This window comes from Microtus pennsylvanicus, chromosome 8 (assembly GCF_037038515.1).
Source record: "Microtus pennsylvanicus isolate mMicPen1 chromosome 8, mMicPen1.hap1, whole genome shotgun sequence".
NCBI classification, from domain to species: domain Eukaryota; kingdom Metazoa; phylum Chordata; class Mammalia; order Rodentia; family Cricetidae; genus Microtus; species Microtus pennsylvanicus.
This window is the reverse complement of record NC_134586.1, coordinates 14,700,751-14,722,917: the sequence shown is the minus strand read 5'-3', so window position 1 is coordinate 14,722,917 and position 22,167 is coordinate 14,700,751. Positions and strand designations below refer to the sequence as shown.

General features: G+C 46.9%; 1 protein-coding gene across 1 annotated transcript; it reads left to right on the top strand.

Annotated features, from left to right (window-relative positions):
• Positions 1-1,498: 1,498 nt before the first annotated feature.
• On the top strand, positions 1,499-21,644 carry Emp1 (epithelial membrane protein 1). Its single transcript, XM_075982488.1, has 5 exons — positions 1,499-1,691; positions 15,786-15,896; positions 18,304-18,400; positions 18,497-18,637; positions 19,393-21,644. The coding sequence occupies exons 2-5, from the start codon at positions 15,819-15,821 to the stop codon at positions 19,557-19,559; spliced, it is 483 nt and encodes a 160-aa protein (XP_075838603.1). The 5' UTR covers positions 1,499-1,691; positions 15,786-15,818; the 3' UTR covers positions 19,560-21,644.
• The last annotated feature ends 523 nt before the right edge of the window (positions 21,645-22,167 follow it).

Here is a 22,167-nt window from a genome sequence, read left to right as displayed (position 1 = left end):
GTTCCAAGAGTGTGGGAATGCAGTCCATTCCTGTAACCCAGTTCTTAGCAGGGCCCCGGAAAGGCTGTTGCATAGTAAATACTGGTTGGATAAATGAATGAGTAACAAGAGGCATGCGTTGGATTGGAAGATGTCAGGATTGGGAGAGAACAGCATCTACAGAGTTCCTGGGGGCTGGCAGCTATAGCGACTTCTTATACCTTCTCTGAGAATTCACCTCTCTTATTTAGGTTCGTCTTTGGGAAATGATCATTGTAGCTAATATTGAATGACCACTGTGTACAACTTCATAGGTTCTATATCAGTCATTCATTTATTCAGGGTCTCCTGTATCCCAGGCCAGCCTCAAAGTCACTTTGAACTTGTGGTTCCCCTTTTGCTACCAACCAATGGCTGGCATTTTAGGTATCACCCTGTCTACGTGTATTTATTTTTATTTCAGCTTCTCTCTCTCTCTTCTGAGATAGTCTCAGTAGCCCAAGTTGGCCTTGAACTTATAATAGAGTCCAAGATGGCCTTGAACTCACAGCAATCCTCCTGCCTCTTCCTCTCAAATGTTAAGATTGCAGGCATGATCCACCTCACTTTTGCTGATACGTGTATGTCTTGTCACATGTGTGTGCCAGGCACCTACTGTTCCCATTACATTCACAAGGAAACAGCAAGGGAAAAGGTAGGTACATTGCCCAAAGTCAGACTGCTAGTTAGGGGAGCTGATTAAATGTAAGCACCCAGGACCTGAACCTGCGGGATTAGAGTACTCTGTAACCCCACCCCCAACTCTGAGATTAAGGGGAAAGTAATGCAGGGACACTGTGTTGATCAGGTCCCTGGCTTCACAAAAGCCACCTGTGGAGCAAGGTCCAAATGATTATCATATGGAGATTGGAGTGTAAAGTCCTTAATTCCAGGACTTCCTCCAGCAGCGAGTACAATCTCCAAGGGCAAGAGAGCGTAATTAAAGACCCAGTACCCCCACATTCAGAGCTTGCTGGGGTGCTCTTCTGTTTCACCAGCCTCATCCCACTGCCTCCCCCAGGTCAGGGCAGGAGGGCAGGTAGGGAAGCCCATAAGAAATGCATGTGTTAATTCCTGGTGATGAGCAGTCGCTGACACTGGTGCTGGGGAGGAAGAACGGGAATCCTGTTTGATGATTAGCTGGAGTTTAACACAAGACGGTCCCTATCCTCCGCCCCCCTTCTCCTCCTGAGCCTAACCTGTGTTTTGCCATTTGTCTGTGGCAACCGAATCTCCTTTCTGGGGAGCAGAAACAGGCTTCGGTAAACAGATCTATTTGTGTGACTCCTATTACTCACTGAAGCAATGTCGCTCCTTTTTCCACTGTGGTCTGTGAGTCTGACTCACAGGGAGCTACAACAGGCTTCTTTGAATTGATGGCTCACTCCCAGCCACTTCTGACTGACTGCCAACTTAGCAGGGCGTAACTCACCAACTTTTTTTCTTTCTTTCTTTTTTTTTTTTTTTAAATCCAGACTGATTCATAGAAACTCCTTTAAAGCCCAGGGAAGAGAAACCGCCCATCACACACCCCAGCACACCAGCCCAGGAAACTTATAACCTCGGGAGGCAGGGCCCTCCCCTCACTGTGGCCGCATACCTCCCGAAGAGCGGACCGACCAGCAGCCAGCTCCATTGCTCAGGGCATCTGCCTCAGTCTCCGGACCCTCCAGGTAGGACTGGTCCCACGCTGGGGAAACTGTGCAGGCCAGGCTCCCTCCGTTCTGCCTTTAAAGGTCTTTGAAGTCGTTGGTCTCTTATTTTCTCTGTTAGCCTTCTCCGGCTCTCAGAGAACAGAGACCTTGAAACTTTCAGCTCAAAGTAGTGGGGGAATCTGGGACATCAGCCGGCTCCGGCTGTAATCACGTTCTCTTACTGCTATCTGCATTCTTGCGCTGAGGATGTGGAAGGGACAGGGACTTTGGAACAAGCCTGAGTGGAATGTTCTTTATGGAGGAATCTCTACGTGCTGTCGAAATGCACGAAAAGCAAGCTCGAAAGATGTTCTCAAATCTTCCATTTTGATCTAAATTGCTTTGAACTGAAATCTGCAAGGACGGTGTCTTATGAGGACACTTTTGAGCAAGGACGGTGTCTTATGAGGACACTTTCGACTTTTTTTCTTTCTTTAAGAAGGTTAAACGCAATAGATAATCTCTGAAAGGAAAGTTTGCTTTGCTTTGTGGATTGTTTGTTGGCTTTTTGGGTGATGGTGGATAAACATCTGGGTTTCCGTTTGTTTTCGCTCTTGCTTTTACCAGCCCTTCTGGTCTATTTGTGTCTGTTTAAGTATTTCCTTTCTTCCTTTTCCCCCCACTTCCCACCCCCTAACAGGATGGGAAGAGGGGATTGGTTTGTTTAAAGAAAAACCGTTAGAGAAATAGAGGCAGAGGGTGTTTCAAATAGAACTTGGGAGGGGTTGATTTGGTGGGATGGGAAGACTGGTGTGGATTCCGGAATCCTTGGCCAGATGTGGAGGTGTGGGCCGGGGGAAGGGGGTAGGCAGCCGGGAGAGGGTGAGGCTGGGGGACTTCTGGCATTCCTGTAAAGTGGCTGAAAAGCTTTGTGCTTCTACCCCAGCCAGCTACATTTCAGAGCCAACCCAAAAGATCTATCAGAACGATTAAAGAATTTTCTGAGTGGGCGTGTAATTTTCCAACGTGGCAGTGGTCGTACGGGACTATTTAGCTTATTACTTTTGCCCAACATATTGTATAGTTACAAACCCACGTGCAAAATGCTAAACGAACCAAGGCACCCAGTTGTTTGCTTTTGTTTTTATTAGATTAGCGTTTTGGTTGAATGTCTGTGGAGGTGTGGTCCATTTCAACACAGATGTGTGTCGTTTTTTTTTTCTTCTCATAAACAAGCCCGATAAGAGTGACAGGATTCAGCTTGCCTATAAAGAGAGGCGCCTTTTTCTTCAGAAATGCAGCTAGCTGGTTGGAAGGGAAAATTTAAAAGAAATCAGTCTGTGCATTTTTTTTGTAAAGTTTTTGTAAAGCTACCCGAGGTGGGGGTGGTGGATGAGTGCTTGGGCCGCTTCTCAAGACTTGGGGGCACTGCTTTTGCTTCCAGTGTTTGTTACTTCCAGACTGCATGGATGTGAGCCAGGGGAGACGTTGTAAAGTCCACAGCCACAGTTTCCTGTGAAGACTGCCCACGATGGCGTGTAGTTCTGATCTGGTTGAAACTAGGGAGCCTAAAACAATTCAGCGAAAAGAGAGCAGAGGTGGGGTAAACTGCCACCAATTGCACGCCCTGTGGAGCTGTCTTAAATTCCATTGTCCCTTGATGAGACTATAATGCTTTGTGTGTCCTCCCCTCCCGCCGTCCCCATCCAGTTGGAGTACAATTATTTTTTTTTAATTGCTGCTTGAATTCCCGCTGTTTTCCCTTCAAGTAATGGGCTCTGAGCTTTTCTGGAAAAGGAGGCTATTTACACCCCGTACCCCCCATGGCTTCCCACCCTCAGGCGGCTCCAGTTTCACCCTGAGTGCAGAATAGGGTGGAGGCAGAGCACTGTCCAGGGCTGCTGGACATCCTGTCTGGTCCCGCTGTCAGAGAGCCCCCAGATTTTTCATTGTCCCAGACCGCTAAACTGTCCTGGGAGCTGGCAGAAGGCCATTGAGGTCCAGCTGGATCAGATCATGTCCTAAGACCATTGTTATGGCCAGTAGTAAGAGGCAGCCTTCCTGCCAGATGACAGACGTCTGTCCCCAGACCTTGAGGAAAGCTGGTTGGCTTTCTCAAACATCTTGGCTTTCCTTTGGAGACAGGATTAGGCCAGTCTCCAGCCCTGAGGAGGGACTCCATGGAGGCTGGCGGGAATGCAGGGCCCCTTGGCTGTTTCTAGGTGGCTTTGGGACTGTGGGGAAGGCACGCAGGTCACATTTCTGTGGAGGCAAAATTGACATTTTGTAGACTCCACAAAACTGGAAGACCCCTCGCACCCCGCCACCTGGGATGTGGCCACGGAAAAAGCCACAAGATGGCTTAGATCCATTCCTTCCTATTCTTCGTTGCTTACATAGAATCTTAAATTTGGAAATTGGGCATGGTAGTTCATAGCTGTAATACAAGGACTCAGGGAGCTGAGGCAGGAGATTGCTAAGGGTTCAGATCCAACCTGGAGCCAACCTGGGTACACAGTGAAACTTTATCTCGAAGACAAAACAACAGCAAAAATATGAAGGAACTCTTATTCTCTTACTGTATGCAGAAATCTAACTTTTACGTCATCACAGACAGATGGCTGTCCCATGGCTCAGAGCCTCTTGGGACACAAGGGAGGGGACATCCAGCATGTACGTGCCTCAGAAAGTATAGCCACACTCATCCTTCCTTGCTGGACAGCAAATCATATCAGGCGGAGTTTCTGAAATTCAGCAAAAAATGACTTCTCTGAAAGTTCTTGTTTTTCAGGCCTGAAATGACCCAGAAAAAAAAAAAAAGAGATTTTTGATTCTGGTTCTGCCGCTGCCCCGCCCAATGCTCCACATGCCTGTTTCTCTAGATACTTCGTCCTTATTGAATATTTAATTAGGTTTAATTAGTCTAACTTGGTGGAGTGGCATTACCACACTCTCTTGCTTTATCCTTTCCTTTATTTTTTAACCCCAAGGTCTCACTATATAACCCTGGCTGTCCTGGAACTTGCTTTGTAGACCAGACTGGCTTTGAACTCACAGAGATTTATCCACTTCTGCTTCCTGAGTGCTGAGATTGAAGTCATGTGCCCTGCTCAGCTCTTGTTTTGTGAGCCAGGATCTCTCTATGAACGTCAGGCGAGGGCCTTAGAACTTCTCCATCTTTCTCAGCTACCCTGAATGCTGGGTTTATAGTGGATGCCGCTGCTGCTGGCAGAAAGAACATTTTGAAAGTATTAAAATTACCTTCCTCGTCAAATCATTCCTACACTATTGATTATGAGCTCTTCTGTTTTCTAAGAACATGTTTATGGTCTTCTCTGTAATTTGGAGTGACACACCCAACATTGCTCTCTACTGGGACGTAGTTAGTCAGCCCAAGCCCTGAAGCACAGCTTCTAACAGCCTGTGGGGGATTGTTCCTGCTTTGGTCTATAGTTGTACCGTACGCCTGCCCAGTCTCAGAACCTGGCGTGGTGACAGTCAGCCAATCCAAGAAGCCTCTGTTTACTGCCACCAATCTGAATATGCACTCCTTGGAGCTGTAATTCTTGATTACCATGGAGCTAGGATTTTCTGTACCTAAGTCTTGCTTTTGGAATACTCTTCTCTGGTGACCCTGAATTTCTGGATTATCCTGTTCTTCCAGAATCAAATAATGCACATAAGTCTATTGAGGGTCTCCCTGCATTTTTAACACTTATTTTCTGAATATAAGTGTCCAAGGAGACCCTTTGACACTTCAGTCCCTGGCACCCTGACTCGTGAAATGTTTCCCTCAATTTGACGGTGGCGGGGGTCCCTGACATTGAAGGAGAGAGAGAAAAATACAAACTCCGGCTCTGCTGCTTCCTAGTCTTCCTTTTGAGCACAACATGAGGGGTCAGCGTTTTCTTTCCTGCTGTGGAGAGAGCCTTTCTCCAGAGCTGAAGAGACTCTTTGCTCCCAGTGCTCTTGGCCTCATGTAGCCGGGGCTGCTTAGGGCTTTGCTGAGTCTCTTTGCTGAAGTCTTCTGTCAAACGGGCAATTACACCATAGCGCTGTTGGTACATGCTGGAATTGTGTCCATCACTGTTGGGAGGATGTGAGATGTAGGAAGACGGGACTGTGGTCTAGCCTTGACTCTCCTCTGTGAACAGAAGATGTCCCTAAGACATGAAGATGAAAGAACTCGGCCGCCACGACACCCAAGGCTCTGAAAAATCTAAGCACCTACCACTTCTATTTTAAGAAATTCCTGAGTTCACACTAATGGCTAACTTAATCCATAAAAGTTAGTGTAGCGAAACTAGGGCCTTGGGATTCTGCCCACTGGTAGTAGACTTGTCTAGCGTGTGCGTGGCTCTGCATTCATTTGTAAGTGTTGGGAGAGAGAGAGAGAGAGAGAGAGAGAGAGAGAGAGAGAGAGAGAGAGAGAGAGAGAGAAAGAGAGAGCGCGCGAGCACGGGGGAGGGAGCACATGGCTTCTGCTGTCCTACCTGATCCAAGATTCCTTAGGCACAGTTTTCAAAGAACTCACCTGAAATAGCCCTGGACATCACCACCCAGCTCTTGGAAAGAAGCATGAGGTTTGGTTTATGAAACAAAAGGTGCCATCTCTGGAGGGGCCTGTGAAAACATCAGTTCACCGGGAGCAGAATCAGGCTCAGAACCTGACCTGGTTCTGAAGAGAGAGAACCGGTGCAGGTGTGGCTTACAGGTGTGGGTGGCAGCAAAAAGGGACACTTTGGGAGGGCTTGAGAACCCAAGGGGAGTGAAAGGGAGTGAGCAGATGGCTGTATTTGGGGATGAGGCAAGCAGAAAAGTCTAGAAAGAGCCAAGTAGGTATAGACAGAGAAAGCAAATGGGCAAGGGAGGCATGGTAAGGCTGGTCTTACTTCTAGATCCTCCTCTTGACAGCAGCTCACGCTCACTGTCTCAGGATAGCCCTTGGAGCAAAATTCTGGTTTTTGTCCTCCCTGAAGATCTTTCCCCCTAGTTTTTGGCATGGTTGATGAACGTTTGGGGCCATTGGGTTTCATGGGTAGCACTCCAGTGTTTCTCCATCTCTAGGATCAGATGAGAGGTGAGAGTCCAATGAGGATCTTCATCTTAGAGACCTCTGCTTTCAGAAACCTAAGCTCTTTGCCTTGGGGTCTGAGAGAAGGGAGGGGAGGAAGCTTTGCTAAATTACAACAGTGAGTTTCGCTCGTGGAACGTTCCCAAAGCTACGCAGCTGAGCCCAGGAACTTCCCTTTGTCTACAGCTGCTGCTAAGCTTCCACAGGGAGGGGACTCTGCCAGCTCTGAGGGTGTGGTCTGGGTTTGAAGATGGAAGCCAGTCTCAGGGCTGGCATGAGGGGTTTGACAGGGCCAGCCGTCTATACAGAGTGGACCTCAGAAAGCAGTGTGACAGGAAGAAGCAATGGCCTTTGAAAGACCCTTTGTATACACCACGGGGACTTTTTATGAGGGGCTGTCTAACTCTGATTAACTCAAAGTTGTGGGAGGAACAGCCTCTAGTAACTGTCAAACCCTCAGACAAGAGCTGGGTGTTGCATGCCTTTTAATCCCAACATGGGAGGGTTGAGGCAGGAGGACTGCTGTGAGTTAAAGGCTAGGTGGGACTACATAATGATTCTATCTTTAAAAAAAAAATCAAAGGAGGAACTAAGAAGAGAGCTCAATGGTAAAGTGCTTGCCATGCAAACTAGAGGAACAGAGTTTGATTCCCAGAGCTCATATGAATTGCTGGGTATGGTGGCTTAGATTTGTAATCTCAATTTTGGGGTTAAAGAAACAGGAGGATCCCTGGCACTCACAGCCAGTTAGTCTAGCTGAATCTTGAGTTCCAAGACACTGAGACCCCCATCTCATAAACAGATGACAACAACAAAATGCACACACACACACACACACACACACACACACACACACACACACACACACACACACACCTATCAGACAAAAGATAGGAAATAAAGCTGGATTGGAGATTCAAGATACTGGCTTCATTCTAACTATGTTACCTAGGAGGTGGGGTCTTGGTCAAAGGGCAAGACAGAACGGCCCAATACCTCTCAACTCGAAGTAGCCAGCTTTTTTGAAACTGAACCAAGCAAGCGGCCTACCCAGCATACTTGGGTGCCCCTGCTCTCCACAGCCCTCCAGCTCTCTCAGGCTTTGCCGGTTGAAGCATGTTACCGCCATCTGCTGTCAGGCGCACCCAGAAGCCTCCAGGGCCCAGCCACACCTTGATTTTTCTTACCAAACCCTAGTTATTATCTTGGCAACCTCTCCCTGGAAGACAATCTGGCTGCCCGAATACTTCTCCTTTGTTGAGAGCAGAAGGCAACGGAAGCGTCCGTCCTCACCCAGGGGACATCCTCCCCAGCACTGGCCAGCTGCAGCCAGAGGGTGTGGGCTGCGCTCGGGCCTCACAGCCCAGGTCTGTCTTCAGGCTTTGCAGATGCTGTCCAGATCCGCCCACTCCATGGACCTAGTGGAGGACAAGCGGAAATAAGAGAGAGATGGGGGTGGGGATGAGCGTCTCTGTGGATGCATCTGCAAAAACAATATGCATACTTTTTGCTTGCCTTTGCATAGTTTGGGCTCCCAGGCTGCAGAGAAGATGCAAGCCCACCTCACTGGCCTGAGCCTTTCATGCGATGCTAATGAATAAATATGACCTGTAACATACTGCTTGCTTTGTGTTAGACACAGACCCTTTAACGCTCATGCTAACCACATGAGGTCCATGTGTGACCCTTAAGAAATTTGAGCTTAGAGTCTGTGTTCTTTATCACTTGGGACTCTGCCTCCCTAGATTCCACCAAGAAGACAGGTTTGACAAAATCTTTCAACTCTGGCCATTAGCCAGATAGAATATTTGTGCAATTGGCCTCTCCTTCCTAATTAGAGCGCGCTCTCTCTCTCTCTCTCTCTCTCTCTCTCTCTCTCTCTCTCTCTCTCTCTCTCTTTCTTTATCTCTCCCATTCTCTCCCTCCCTTTCCTTTCTGATATTTTTCTTTCTCCTTTTCTCTCTTTGTTTCCTTCCCACTTCCCCTTCTGCTCTTTTTCCATGTCTTTTTATCCTTTCTTTCCCCTTCTCTTCCTTCCTTTCTCCTTTCTGCATCTTTCCATCCCTCTCTTCCTTCCTTCTAACATGTTTTTTTGGTTCTTCAAGCTTGCACTTTGACTGTATATTCTAGCTATGTGTGAGAGTCCATACAGGCTATATTCGCCCCAAAGAGACTTTGCTATTTGTCACAGGCCGCCATTGTAGATGGTAGCCCCTTTGCTCCAGGACCATGAAGAAGCATGATTTCCCTGAGTCATCCAGGTTCCTGCTTCTTTCCCTGCTCAATTGTGGATGGCCACAGAATCTACCAGCACTTGAAGCATCATCCCTAGCGTGAGATACACAAAGCCAAGGGCAACCTGCACTTCTTCCCACACTGCAATCCTATACACAGAAGCAGGAAGACTTTAGGATCCCCCTACCCTGTTTCCCACGCAGAGATACACGCTTCCCTTTCCATCCGTATGTAAGAACAATGCTGAGGATGGAAAAGTACACATTACATAAAACAGCAATAACAATGGCCAGGAAAGCTCACCCAAGGTCCAATCCACTCATTTTGCCTTTAATCCCAGCCTTTCCCCCGTCCAGATACATCCTCCTCTCTGCTCCCCAAGGGCAGAGCTTCCTTCTTTGTTTGCTTTTATGTCACACAGACGTCGATTTTGCCAACGAAAATGATCCTCATTGGGAATGCACACACATCCGAAGCCAAACCACACTGAGAACAGTCTCGACACGGAGGAGGACAGAAAGGCTTCCATGCTGCCCTGCAGCATCCGTAGGAGGCCCCAGTAGCCTCGGTTTCATTTCAGATGTCACATGGAGAAAGACGTGCACAGTTGGGGCTGACTCATGAAGGTCACATGACCCAACTCCTGTCAGAGCTGCTCTACCTTCCCTCTTCCCTCCTGCCTTGCAGGAAGTGCCAGGTCTTTGCTCAGATAGTGTGAGAAAGTTTTCATGCCAACTTTCAGTTAGCCGGAAAGAGATGAGAATCTAACTCATTGAGAAGAGCCTTGTCCAGCAGAAGGACAGAGGAGGCTCCAGCAGCAGTAATTTCAGGGCTGGGCTGTGCCTTGCACATGTGCTTGTGTGTGTGTGTGTGTGTGTCACATAGCCCAGGCTCACCTTAAATCTACAACGAAGCTGCTTTGGGTGGTTGATCTTCTACCTCTACTTCTCAAGTGCTAGGATTGCATATGTAGATGCTGGGGATAGAATCAGGGGCTTCCTGAGTGCCAGGGAAGCACTCTTTCTTTGTTTTTGTTCTGGTTTTTTTTTTGAGACAGGATCTCACAATGTAGCTCTGACTATCCTGAAACTTACTATGTAGACCAAGCTGGCCTTGAACTCACAGAGATCTATCTGCCTGCCTCCGGCTCCCAAATGCTGGCATTAAAGATGTGTGCCACTGTGCCTGGATTAGGCAAGCACTCACTCTTACCAATTGAGTTATACCTGAATTCCACAGGCTGTATGTACTCTTGGAAGGACTTTTCTAGTAGAGCTTTGATAGGTAGTTCCTCAGGACAGGAGGAGTTTAAGTGCAATTTCCATAGTTCTTCAGGATGGGTTCGCTGGAAGCAATTTCAAGCCCTCCCTTAGTCTGGAAGTAATATGCTTGTGAAAAGTAGTTATAAAAGTTAAGTGGAAATAAATAATATGAAATTTGTGCATAGCAAGATGCTCAATCCATGCTTGTAGTGATGTACCAAATAATTTACAGAAATGATGGAGGACTAAAGTATATGTTATATTAAAAGAAAGAAGGAAGCCCTGGGGAGATGGCTCAGTGATTAAGAGCACTGGATGCTTTCCCAAGAGACCTGGGTTCAATTCCCAGCACACACTTAGCTGGTGGCTCACAGTTGTTTGTAACTCCAGTTCCAGGGGATCTGGTACCATTTTCTGGTCTCCATGGGAACCATACATACTCATGGTCCACAGACATACATTCAGGCAAAACATCCATATACACAAAATAAAAATTAGAAATGAAACAAAGAGAGAAAGGAGACATCTGTACCCCTTATAAGGCCTTCAGTCACCTGGCTGTTATTTTCCATATTGAAGAAAACATTGTGCTCCTTGGTTCTTTTATTTGCTCCTTAATGAGGTTTATCTGGTACCTGTCATAGACTCTGCCCTTAGGGGCTCAGACTCCTCAGGGTGAGAGAGTCAAACATGTCCAGAAAGAACTCTGTCATCAGGCAGGCTGCCATTAGTGACTTTATTAGGGCTGAAGAAGAGCTATAACGTAACGGGGCGGGGGGAGGGAGGGAACTACTTCAAACCTATGGAAAGAAGGAAGAGGCAGAATTTGAGCCTGGGTAAAAAAACTAATAGGCAATCACTGGAGGAAAGACATAAGAGCAGCTTACATTTTGAAAGTCAGATTCCCAGGATTCCATGGACAGCTGACTGGCATCTCATCTCCTGACGGAGACAAGCACTCTCAGCAATGGAAGGATGGAGGTTTGTAGGTTGAGGAGGACATGGTCAGATAACCCAATACCAGTACAGAGAATGCATGGGGAGTGGAAGTTTAGAGACAGCATCATGGCTAGGATCCTGACAATGGGGGTGGGAATAACCAGGAACCCTGGTAAGATAATACAGGTAGACCCCCAGCTGACTGTGATACTTTGGGCAGGAAATCAGGAAGAGGCAGAAGTGACAGCTGAACCATTATTGCTCTTTTGTTTCCAGTAATGGACTCACTTAGAATCTTAGCTACCCACCCCCCAAAAATGCCTAAACTGGTTTCAGCCAGCCAGATCCACAGGCATGGTCCCAGAAAGCATCTTGTAACATCTTACCATCCATAGAGACTGTCTCATTGGCCAGAGTTTCACTCAGTCTCAAGTAAATCGTGGCACTCTGTACACTCAGGACGGTCGAAGCAGAATTGCCACAAGTCTGAGGCTAGTTTGGACTACACAGAGATTCCTAACTGAACTTGGCTCCAAGTCTTTGATCCTTATTTTTCCTAATAGCCACTTCTTTCTAGTGTGGTCATTCATGACTTGTGTCTGTTTCTCAGCTTCCCTCAACCCTGACCACACCCGTGCCAATCACACAGTGTGGATGGCGTGACTGCCATGTTTATGGGTGGAGAAGGTGCCAGGGAAGTGCTCTTGGTGTCCACATAAGCCACCACACTTTAAAGCTTTTTAAAGCACTGTGACTGACCAGGTGTGGTGGCCCACACAGGGGAACACAAAAACACCACGAGGAGTTGCAGTCTTGGCAGGGAAGTCCCCAACAACAGACGACACAGCTTGGGTCTGTCCATGCAGCAAGAGGGGAGGCTGGGCTACCATGGGACATTCCGAGCTGTGGTGCTGCTGTGTTCCCTGCTTCAGGGTCTGGTCCACCTGTCGAGGAGGAGGAATGTGTTCTCCACTGGAGAATTCCAATCATAGCATTTTGGAGAAATAGGAGGGGGAAATAGGAATTCCATTATTGCTTCGGGGAGACACAAGTTGTAGCATTCCATGCTTTCAAAATTGTCTACATGCTGCTGATAGTTTTGTTTGTTTGCTTTTGTTTTTTTTTTGGGTGGTGCTGAGGACCAGGGCCCCGAACATGCTAGGCAAGCGTTTTATACCAGTGAGGTACAGTGTGAGTCCAGAAATAGTCTCAATCCTTGAACAAGGCATGAGTCAATGGACAAATTTCAAAATATCATGGTGGGTGGAAGTCTCGAGAACGTGGACTATGCTGTTTGCTAGATTCTCAGACACCCACTTCTTGGCCGCTACTGGTAGTTATCCATAAAGATCTTGAGGGCTTCAGCCTCCCAGATCAGTTCTCAGTCTACCTAATACTGCAACCTTTTAATACAGTTTCTCATGTCGTGTTGACCTCCAACTATCACATTATTTGTGCTGTGAGTTCATAACTGCAATTTTGCTACTGCTATGAACTGTAATATAAAGACCTGATATGCAACCCCCATGAAAGGGTCATTTGACCTTCCCAAAGGGTCGTGACCCACAGGTTGAGAACTATTGTTCTTGACTGAGTGGGCAAGGGGTTGGCTCTGTAATACAGAGGCTGGATAACCATGGATGACCCAAGACAGAAACTTCATAAAATGTTCCACTGTGTTTCTAAGTATTTTGGAAGAGGGTGTTAAAATCATGGAAGTGCCAGGCATGGTGGCACACGCCTTTAAAACCAGAGCTCTGGAGGCAGATGCAGGGAGCTCTCTGTGAGTTCGAGGCCAGTCTGATCCACAAATTGAGTTCTAGGGCAGGCAAGGCTACACAAAGAAACACCGTCAAAAACAAACAAACGAACGAACGAACAAGAAAGGAAGCCCCTCTAAGCTGACAATGGATTTCACTGGTGTAAGTTGACCCATTTGGGACAGTGTAAAGATGAAGCCGTGTATATTATGCAGTAACTACCTAAACAGCCTCCACACAGGCTGGAGACAGCAGTCAGAAACAGGGAGACCTATGTGATTGGTTCATTATGAACCCTCATTGATCTGAGATATTTTGCTCCCTTGCTTGAGGGAAGAAACACAGCTCTCCCTGCCCCCAATCTCAGACAAGAGTCACTTTTTAGCTTGAGGAAAACCTCGCTTGCACTTCTACCTGACAGTAGGCAGGGTACAGGAACTAGGGCCTCTGCTGAGGTTAAGAGTGAGCCGGAGTGGCTGGGAGAGGGGTCGCTGGATGAAACGGTAAGTGGGAAGAACAAAATGGACTCCGGTGGAGAGGGTCCCAGGGCATCCAGGGAGACAGAGAGGCTCCTGAATTCCACCTGCCTGTGGCCTCACTTGGGAGTTTATATTCCCTTCTTGGCTCCTCATCTTCCTCTCACTAGAAGGAGGCTGTTTCAGATCATAAACAAAAGGAAAGAGAGTCATTAAAGGGTCAAGGAGGGTTGAACACAAGCGCCCATTATGTAAGTCTTGTTATTTCCTGCCTTGAGCCAGCTTCATTCTGGAGGGGCAAGCTTGGGAAAGAGGGTACTTTGGTGGAATGGACAGAGAAAAAGCTATCTTTTTCTGGTGACTCTGAAGGGTGTGTTCTTAGTGGTAAGGACTAGACAAAAGAGACAATTTCTGAGGACCAAAATAATTTTAGCCCATATACTGCCTGGCAAACTAGCCCTCAAACAGACATCCTATTCCGTGTGTGCTTGGATAACTGGATTGGGTTGGCAACAGCTATTCTGCTTTGTAGAAGAGAAACAATAACAATAACAGCAACCGTGGTAACCCTGTTATTAGTACCCACCACATACCAGACGCAGCACAAGGTATTTCATTTATATAAACCAGTGCAATGTTCACATTTAGGGAATAATTAGCATCCCCACCGCCCCCATCCCCACATCTATGAGGAAACTGAGGCAGAGATCAAAGCACTTGGGATGACTGGAACTTGGGATGATTCTAACAACTTCTAATTAAAAACAAGCAATCAAACAAACAGAAACAAAAAAAACCCCAATCCTTAAAGCCAAGCGGGGAGTTGTGGAGGTTTGCAAGAGCCCCAATAAAGCCTGTTGGGAAGGAGAACAGTGGGTTTACAGACCTGAGAGTTCTAATTGCTCCCCAGAGAACGGGTCATCAACCTTGGCATTCATAGTTAAATTGGAAACGTTCTCTGCCTCCCTTACCACCCCCCTCCCCCCCAAATTAGAGGGAAGTGGCCAGTGGGGAAGAGGTTTCTGGAGAGTGGAAACCAGTGTCCACAAAGAGCCAAGAATCCAGGCGTGCAGTAGATCACGTTGGATTCTGTGTGCCTAATAAGAAAGCGAGAGAAGGAGATAAAAGACACCTGAAATGTCAGAATAATGACAGCATCGGTGTCCTAATAAATACCTAGTGTAGCATGAAAGTGGCTTCAGCACACCCAAAGCTTCAATTAAATCAGGTGGAGTGAGGGGGGGAGCAGGCAATTGCAGGCTACCAGCTGCCATCTCCTCCTTGGTTGGGGCATCCTCACGTACTCCCTGCCTAGAGGGTGGGCAACCTCCAGTCCTTTCCTTTTGATGTCTCCCTGGGCTGGGTCTGCATCTAACTGTCATGGGCGCGACACAGATGGCGCAGTGACTTGGGTCAGCACAGCTCCTCCATGTGAAATTGCGGCTGAGAGCTTTTGTTTATCCACGCACAATACTAATTTATATTAGTTCCTGTTCTTCCAAACGGTGATTTATGCATCTGTTTGTCTTCTGGGCTGGGTCCTGAATGACTGAAGCTGCACAAACACCACACACTTGTGAACGACACTTCTGGTGTTATCTCAGGCTTTATACTTCCGAAGCCCCAGAGCTGTCCTCTTGAGCCACAGGAAATCTAACATTGCCTTAGATGCCCCCAGACAGCATCCCCACTGAGAGGCATGCAGGGCCAAAGGCTCAGGTGTTGTAGATATTAGTCTGGAATGTTAAATCAGTAAGTGATCGGACCATTACACTGTAATTAGGTTGTCACAATATTAGATGCCAAAGAGCATTGTAATAACAGAAGTAGTGTCTCTCCCATTTTATGTCTCATCCGGGATCAAATTAGTAGCCCGTTTGCTCTATGGCCAGTGAGTAATAGCTGCTTGTTCTGCACAGCACATGAGAACTCTTCAAACTGCTGGGTGAGCATTTTGCCGGGAGCGTGGATGCTTTCCTCATTCAAGCTGGGATTGTGTGTGATGCTTCTGCAGAGCTCTGGAGATGACAAAATCCTTTTCAAAATCCAAAGCCCAGCTTCTGGTCTCTAAATCACAAATAAAATGTTAGCAGCTATTACAGAAATACAATGCACCCCCTTTTAAAGAAAAAAGAGGGATAGATAGTATATTAAAGAAATGAACCTATAAACACGGGAACAAAACAGATGCTCTCGTCTCTCCATAGATGACTAGGCCCTTAAGTCTATCAGTCAGGTCAGGTGAAAAGCTGCTTTTAGGAGTTTTTGATGCAATTTTGAATTTTAAAAATCGTCACGCTTGTCTCATGTTAACAGAGTGAGAAGGTGGGATTTGCTTTACTTAGCATGACAGTAACCTATTGGTCTCCCTTGTCTTCTGTTTTCAGAACTCTCTGCTCCCGAACCACCAAATAGCCAAGATGCTGGTGTTACTGGCTGGGATCTTTGTGGTGCACATCGCTGCTGCTATAATGCTCTTCGTCTCCACCATCTCCAACGTGAGTCACGGCCTCTGGTTCATTCAGCCGGGGAGGGATCTTTGCAACAGTTTGGCAAAATGTTTAGAAAAATGGAAGAGGGGTGTTAAGTCGGTGCAGAGAGCCTCTAGCTTAGATGCGGAGGGAAAGAGATCAAATGCTTACTCATATATCAAACAATGAAATACCCAAAGTGTAAAGGGCCAGGATCCATGAGTGATTCTAGGGATGTTGGGAGATGGGAAATGCTCCACCAAAGGTGGAGATCGAGGTGCCTTTGGAGGGTGGGTCGGCGGGTGGAGCTCCTCTTACAGAAAGAAGGGAAGTAGTAGAAAGTGCGTTCCCTGCAGGCCATTCCTGCAGGCCGGCTGGCAAAGGTGCCCTGTGGGACAGACAGGCTTTCCCAGTCAGGAGTTATAGATCTCTATGAGCACCAGCCTTTCCCTCCTGCAGAAATTTGTGATTATGGGCTAGATGACTGTGAGAACGAGAACACTGCTTTGGTTATTAGGTTGATAAATCCGACTTTTGAGTGGAAATCGGTGTGGGAAATGGAATTTGGCAAGATTTACTAACTCCGTTCCCGGTGAACCGGGGTCTTTGCTCTCCGAACCTGGGTCTACTCTGACCCCTAGTGGTCATTTCCAGCTCCCAATTTTGCCCTCGTCTCAAGGAAAAAGAGCCAGTTTCTAGGACTAAGAAGTAAAGTGACTAAGTGATGGAAGGATCGCTTGAAAGAGGCGGAGGCAAGAGGTCCATGAGTTTGAGGCCAGCCTGGGCCACACACACGCTTTGCTTGGTGTGGTGGCACGAGCTTTTAATACCAGCACTTGGGAGGCAGGATCTCTGTGATCTGAGGCCAACCCGGTCGACAAACAAACAAAAAGCAAACAAAGAAGTTAAGGCAGCCGATCATTAGGTAGACAAACGATGGCTCTAGAATGGGTGAGAGTCCATTTGACCCTTGTGTCCTCCCCTCCCCCCAGGGTTTCTTTGTATAATCCTGGCTGTCCTGGAACTCACTATGTAGATCAGGCAGGCCTCAAACTTGGAGATGCACCTACCCCTGCCTCCCAAGTACTGGGATGAAGGCTCTGATAGGTTTTAAAGTCCAGAGCGAAGTGGGTGCGAGTACAAGTTAGGTAGGCTAGTTTGCGTACTAGAGAGAGGACGCATCTCCTGCCCATCTGGCCTCCTCTAGCTTTATAATGTGTCGATTGTGTATGCTGACTCCTGTGCTTCACAGGAAACTTCACGCATCATTACAAGAGGCACACGTGCTTCACACCCACCCAGGGTCAGCCCCTTGACGCCGGGCGGAGCTAGCGGGCCATTGCGCACGCTCGGGCTTCCTGTTTCCGCGTGCGCATGTGTAGACAGGACTCTAGTTATTTTCTATTTCACAGAGGAGTTGTTATTCTCAGTTCAGGCGAGAAGGGGTGCTGGCACCACGATGGACCTGGGGATATACATTTTGGTCATTCTTGGACTTCTAGCTGCCCCTGCCTTGAGGCGTTTGATATTTAAGGACTCTGTGCCGTGACAGTCCACATCCGAACCTTCTGAATGGACTAAAGTGGCCCACGGGCCACCAGAGTCATTTTTGTTTCCCCAGCAGCCTTCCTGTTTCTTAGTTGTCTCCAGCTGGACATTTTTCTTGTTTTTTTGCTCTTTAAAGATTTATTTTTAATATATATATATGGTATGCACACATGAGTGCAAGTGAAGATGCTGGAAGCCCTGAAGCTGGAGTTCCAGGTGCTGTGAGCCTCCTAGTGTGGGTGCTGGGAATGGAACTTTAGTTTTTTTGCAAAGGCACTTGATGCTGTCAGTTGGTGAGCCATCTTTTGTTGTTTTTGTCTTTTGAGACAGAGTCTTATGTAACCTACACGTTGGCCTCAAACTTACTATCTGAGCTGATAAGTCTTAAACCCCTGAGCCTCCTGTTTATTTCCAGGGTGCTGGAATTACAGGCAGTTTCTACCATGCCTGACTTAACTAATTTTTTCCCCTCATTAGCTAACTACTTAAATGTGAGCCTTTTAAAGTGCCTTGCACATGCTCAGTGTTCTTTTCCTCATCCAGAGTTTTTATTCCTTAGAACTTTAGGATCTTAAACCACTATGTTGAACTTTCTTCAGTTGTGTGTGTGTGGGTGTGTGTGAGCTGTATGAGTGTGCATGTGTCTGTGTGTGTGCATTATGAATAATCAAGTCCAAATAGGAAAGGTGGCATCTTTTCTGGTCCACAGTTTCCTTTCTTGCAACCTTTGTGACTTAGGATCATATTTCTGCAGAGACACGAGGCTTAGCGGTGTCGACACCGGCATAGGGCATCTTGGTTAAGATTTGGTCCTGACACATGGTGATGTTCTCTTCTAGAAAGCAGAAGAGCAACTCTTAATCGACTCCGTCTCCTCTGGTTTCAGGTCTGGATGGTTTCAGATGACGTAGCATCCTCCGTGGGACTTTGGAAGAACTGTACTAGTGGTCGTTGCTCTGACACCCTGACATACGGCAATGAAGGTATGAGTGCAGACACCAGCGCCTAGCCCACCGTGGTGAGGGGAGGGCCATGCCCAGACTTCCAGGTTGTCTAATGCTCCTGCCCTGTGTTCACAGATGCTCTCAAGGCAGTGCAAGCCTTCATGATCCTCTCCATCATCTTCTGTGTGATCTCCCTTGTGGTCTTCGTGTTCCAGCTCTTCACCATGGAGAAGGGAAACCGCTTCTTCCTCTCAGGGTCCACCATGTTGGTGTGCTGTGAGTATCCAGGGCGTGGGCTATTTTACATGGGAGCATCTTTTTTATTTCCCCACTGCTGGAGACTGAACCCAGGGCCTTGAAAGACTGAACAAATACATGACTACTGAGCTACATGCAGGAAACCTTTGACTAGACTTCATTGCTCCAGTCGGGCCTCAGATTAGCACATGGCTGTGTGAAGCTGCATTCGCCTGTTCTCGCCTCTAGTTGCCTGTTGATTTGCTATTGCTGCTTGGGTTAACAACCCCCACCTGCTTTATTGTTTAAAAAGCTAGATGTCCCTAGGAGCCACGAAGTGGTTGGGCAGCATCAGTACCCCTCTATACAGAAGGTGAGAAGGTGGCGTCCTCAGAAAGATGCAGCTATGGCCAGGATGTGCACGATTCTTGCAATGCACCATCTTCTCCATCACCCCAGATACACCCAGTTTGGTAAAAGGCCATGCTGCTCCCATAACACCATCCCTAGACATACCAGGGTCCAGGTGGGAAAGGCAGGTGGCCAGCAGGATACTCCGTGATTTATTCTTCGCAATAATTACACACAAGCCAGTGCAGATTTGAGAGCCCAGATATCTCTCTTTCACCAACACCCGTCCAGCTTGAATCTGGGCAAACCGACAGAGTGACCTTTTAGGAAAAAACAGTGAGAGTTTCCTTTCCCATTGTTGTTGAGGGAAATGGGATTGTTAAAAGCAAACAAAGAAACAATCCGCTTTGGTGCCCGCCATGACAGTGCCTTTTTCCTCGCAGGGTTTTGCATCCTGGTCGGCGTATCCATCTACACTCACCATTATGCCCATGGTGAGAAGAACTTTACTACCACAAACCACCATGGCTACTGTTTCATCCTGACCTGGATTTGCTTCTGCTTTACTTTCATTATTGGCATTCTCTACATGGTCCTGAGGAAGAAATAAGATGAACAAGCTTATGGGGACTTGGTGGGGCGGGCGTGGGGAGGAGGAAGCGGCTTAATCTGGGAGGGAAGCAGAAGTTATTGTGTAGAAATAACCAAGGGAAGGGAGGGGGGAGGGGAAGAGGGAAGGAAAAGTGGGGGAGAGGCCCAAACCCAAACCATTTCTGGGGGTGGGATTCTCTACTGCCAAGCACCTGCCCTTGGAAGAAAAGTTGTTGGCTACTAGGCTGATGCTTCCTTGAAGCCATCAGAGGGTCCTCCTCTAGCCACCAAATATGAGCCCATCTGTCCTCAGTTACACAGCACCACTTAGGACCTTATCAGCTGCCATACGACTGGACGACTGGTTCCTCTCTTGAGGGTATCTTCTGGGCCACTCACCGAGGTCTTCCAAACCTATATCACCAAGCTCCAACAGTGGTCCAAGTCCCGGCAAGAGCAGATACTGCCTCTTTGCTGGGAAGGCTAAGAATGGAGGTCACCCGTCCTGCGACCTAAAGCCAAACACCAAATTCAGATTCCAAGTGCCTTTAGTGGGGGGTAGCGTGGGCTTTGGCCACGATGCCACTTCCCCTATCTGGTGGCTTTTCTGAAAAGACTAGAAAGAGGTGGTTTATAAGGCAAGCTGGTGGGATTGGCTTAATCAAGAACTAGAAGTTTTTACCCTGGAGGACTGGGAGATAGACTGAGATTGGCAGAGTCTCTGTCACACCTCACTGAGATGTCCTCCTGCTCTGGACTCTGATGGACTCTCACTAAAAGCTAAGGCAGCTTTTCTGGAGTTTCTCTAGATTCTCTAGAGCCAAAGATGAAAATGTCCCACAAACTGTAGGGTCAAAGGGCACACCCACCACAGTGCTATAGTAAGGTGGTTTTTAGGAGTCCCCCTAATGCACACAGTGTTTCTTGTAAATGTAACAGGTGAGGGATACACACAGCCCCTTACCATATGACTCTGCTAAGCTTCTGAATTAGGGACCTTTGAGGAAGTTCTCTCTCATAATAACCAACACTGGGGACCAGAACAGAACGGCTAAGTTCAGTGGTCACTATAGCTTTGACCCTGGCTGGAGTGGTCCCCTCTCCATAGGTTTCCCCAAACTGTTTTCTAGATGAAGATGGCAATTCTAGAAGTCAATCAAAGCATACACCAACCTAAACCAAAGAACAAGCCCCGAGGCAGGGTGGGGGAGGTGCTGTCTGGTTATAGATTTTAGTTATAATAAGAACAGAGTAACTGCTCTCAGGAAACACAAATTTTAAACATCATGAGCTGAGTAAAGTCCAGGTGATGGGCAGACAGTTTCTTTTTAAAGGCAAGAGAAACTGTTGGGGTGTCCAGTCAGAAGGCAGCAGAATTGTTGGGGCCACAAGAGTACTCTTACATAAGACTTAGACGTAGTGTGTCATAGTCCTGGTTCAGGGGCCAGAGCTCTGTCTACAGCAGCTATGTTAAGCCATCTCAGATTTCTGCCTACAGGGCTTTCTCTTTAGAAATTGTTCCCTTTATTGCCCTTGGATGACCACCCCTAGGAGGAGTCTGAGACATGTCACCTCCATTCCTTTTCCTAGGGATCCTTATCCATTTCTTATACACATTTCCTTACTGGGGGGGAGTTGTTATGCTATAATTGCTGGTATTTATGTAAAGGAACTATTACTAAGTATATTTCTCTATGTGTATTATGTTTAAGGGAATGTTGAAGGTGGGTTACTAAATTGCTGGGCTGAGGGTAGAGGCATTGGTCAGGAAAAACTGTGGGATAATAAACTCTTAAATTACAATTTGATCACCATACGCTTGTTCAAGGCTGTCTTAGGTTCAGAGCCTAACAGACAGCTGTGATCAGAAAAACATAGCCACATTTTGTGAAAAAGTTGAATTTTGATTGATGTGAGCCATGCATTTCCTTGTCTTATACCTTTTTCTGTGACATTTACGTCTCATGTAACTTGCATTGCATTGGTGGGCTATTCTAGTACTGTATTTGGCTTCTTAATAGATTATTTCATATACTATAACTGTAAATATTTTGATACATATGTTTATAACTCTAGGGATATAAAAACAAATTCTGATTCCCTACATTGTGTGACTGTTTTCATTTCTTTTCTTTTTTTAAATGAGAGGATATAGAGAATGGTGACATTTATTCCTACTATTAAGTTTCCTACTGGTTTGATTTGGGGAACTTGACATTTATTTGATACATTAAACTACTTTCTGGTAAAACCTTAAGGGTTTCTCTAATAATTATTTCAGGCAACTGAATGTTATTAAATATAGCTTTGCCTTGCTTTAATTAGACCTCTTAGGCAAAAATGGAATTTCATAAGCTAATAGATTAGAAAGAGGTTGTTATTATCCTAAATAAGATTGGCTTATGACTTTAAGAAATGAGGCACTTCCACAGTTTGGTTGAAGTAGCCAGCTCCTCAGGTGTGTCTTCACAGTACATGGTAATTCACAAAGGCTGTGATAATTCATATTCGCAGAAGCTCATCATGTTAGCTGGAGCATCTCTGCATGGGCTCAATGGCTGCAGGCAAGATTAACTCCTTTCTGAGAGCAGTCAGAGCGCTCATGGATCGTGGAGAGCAGGTGGATA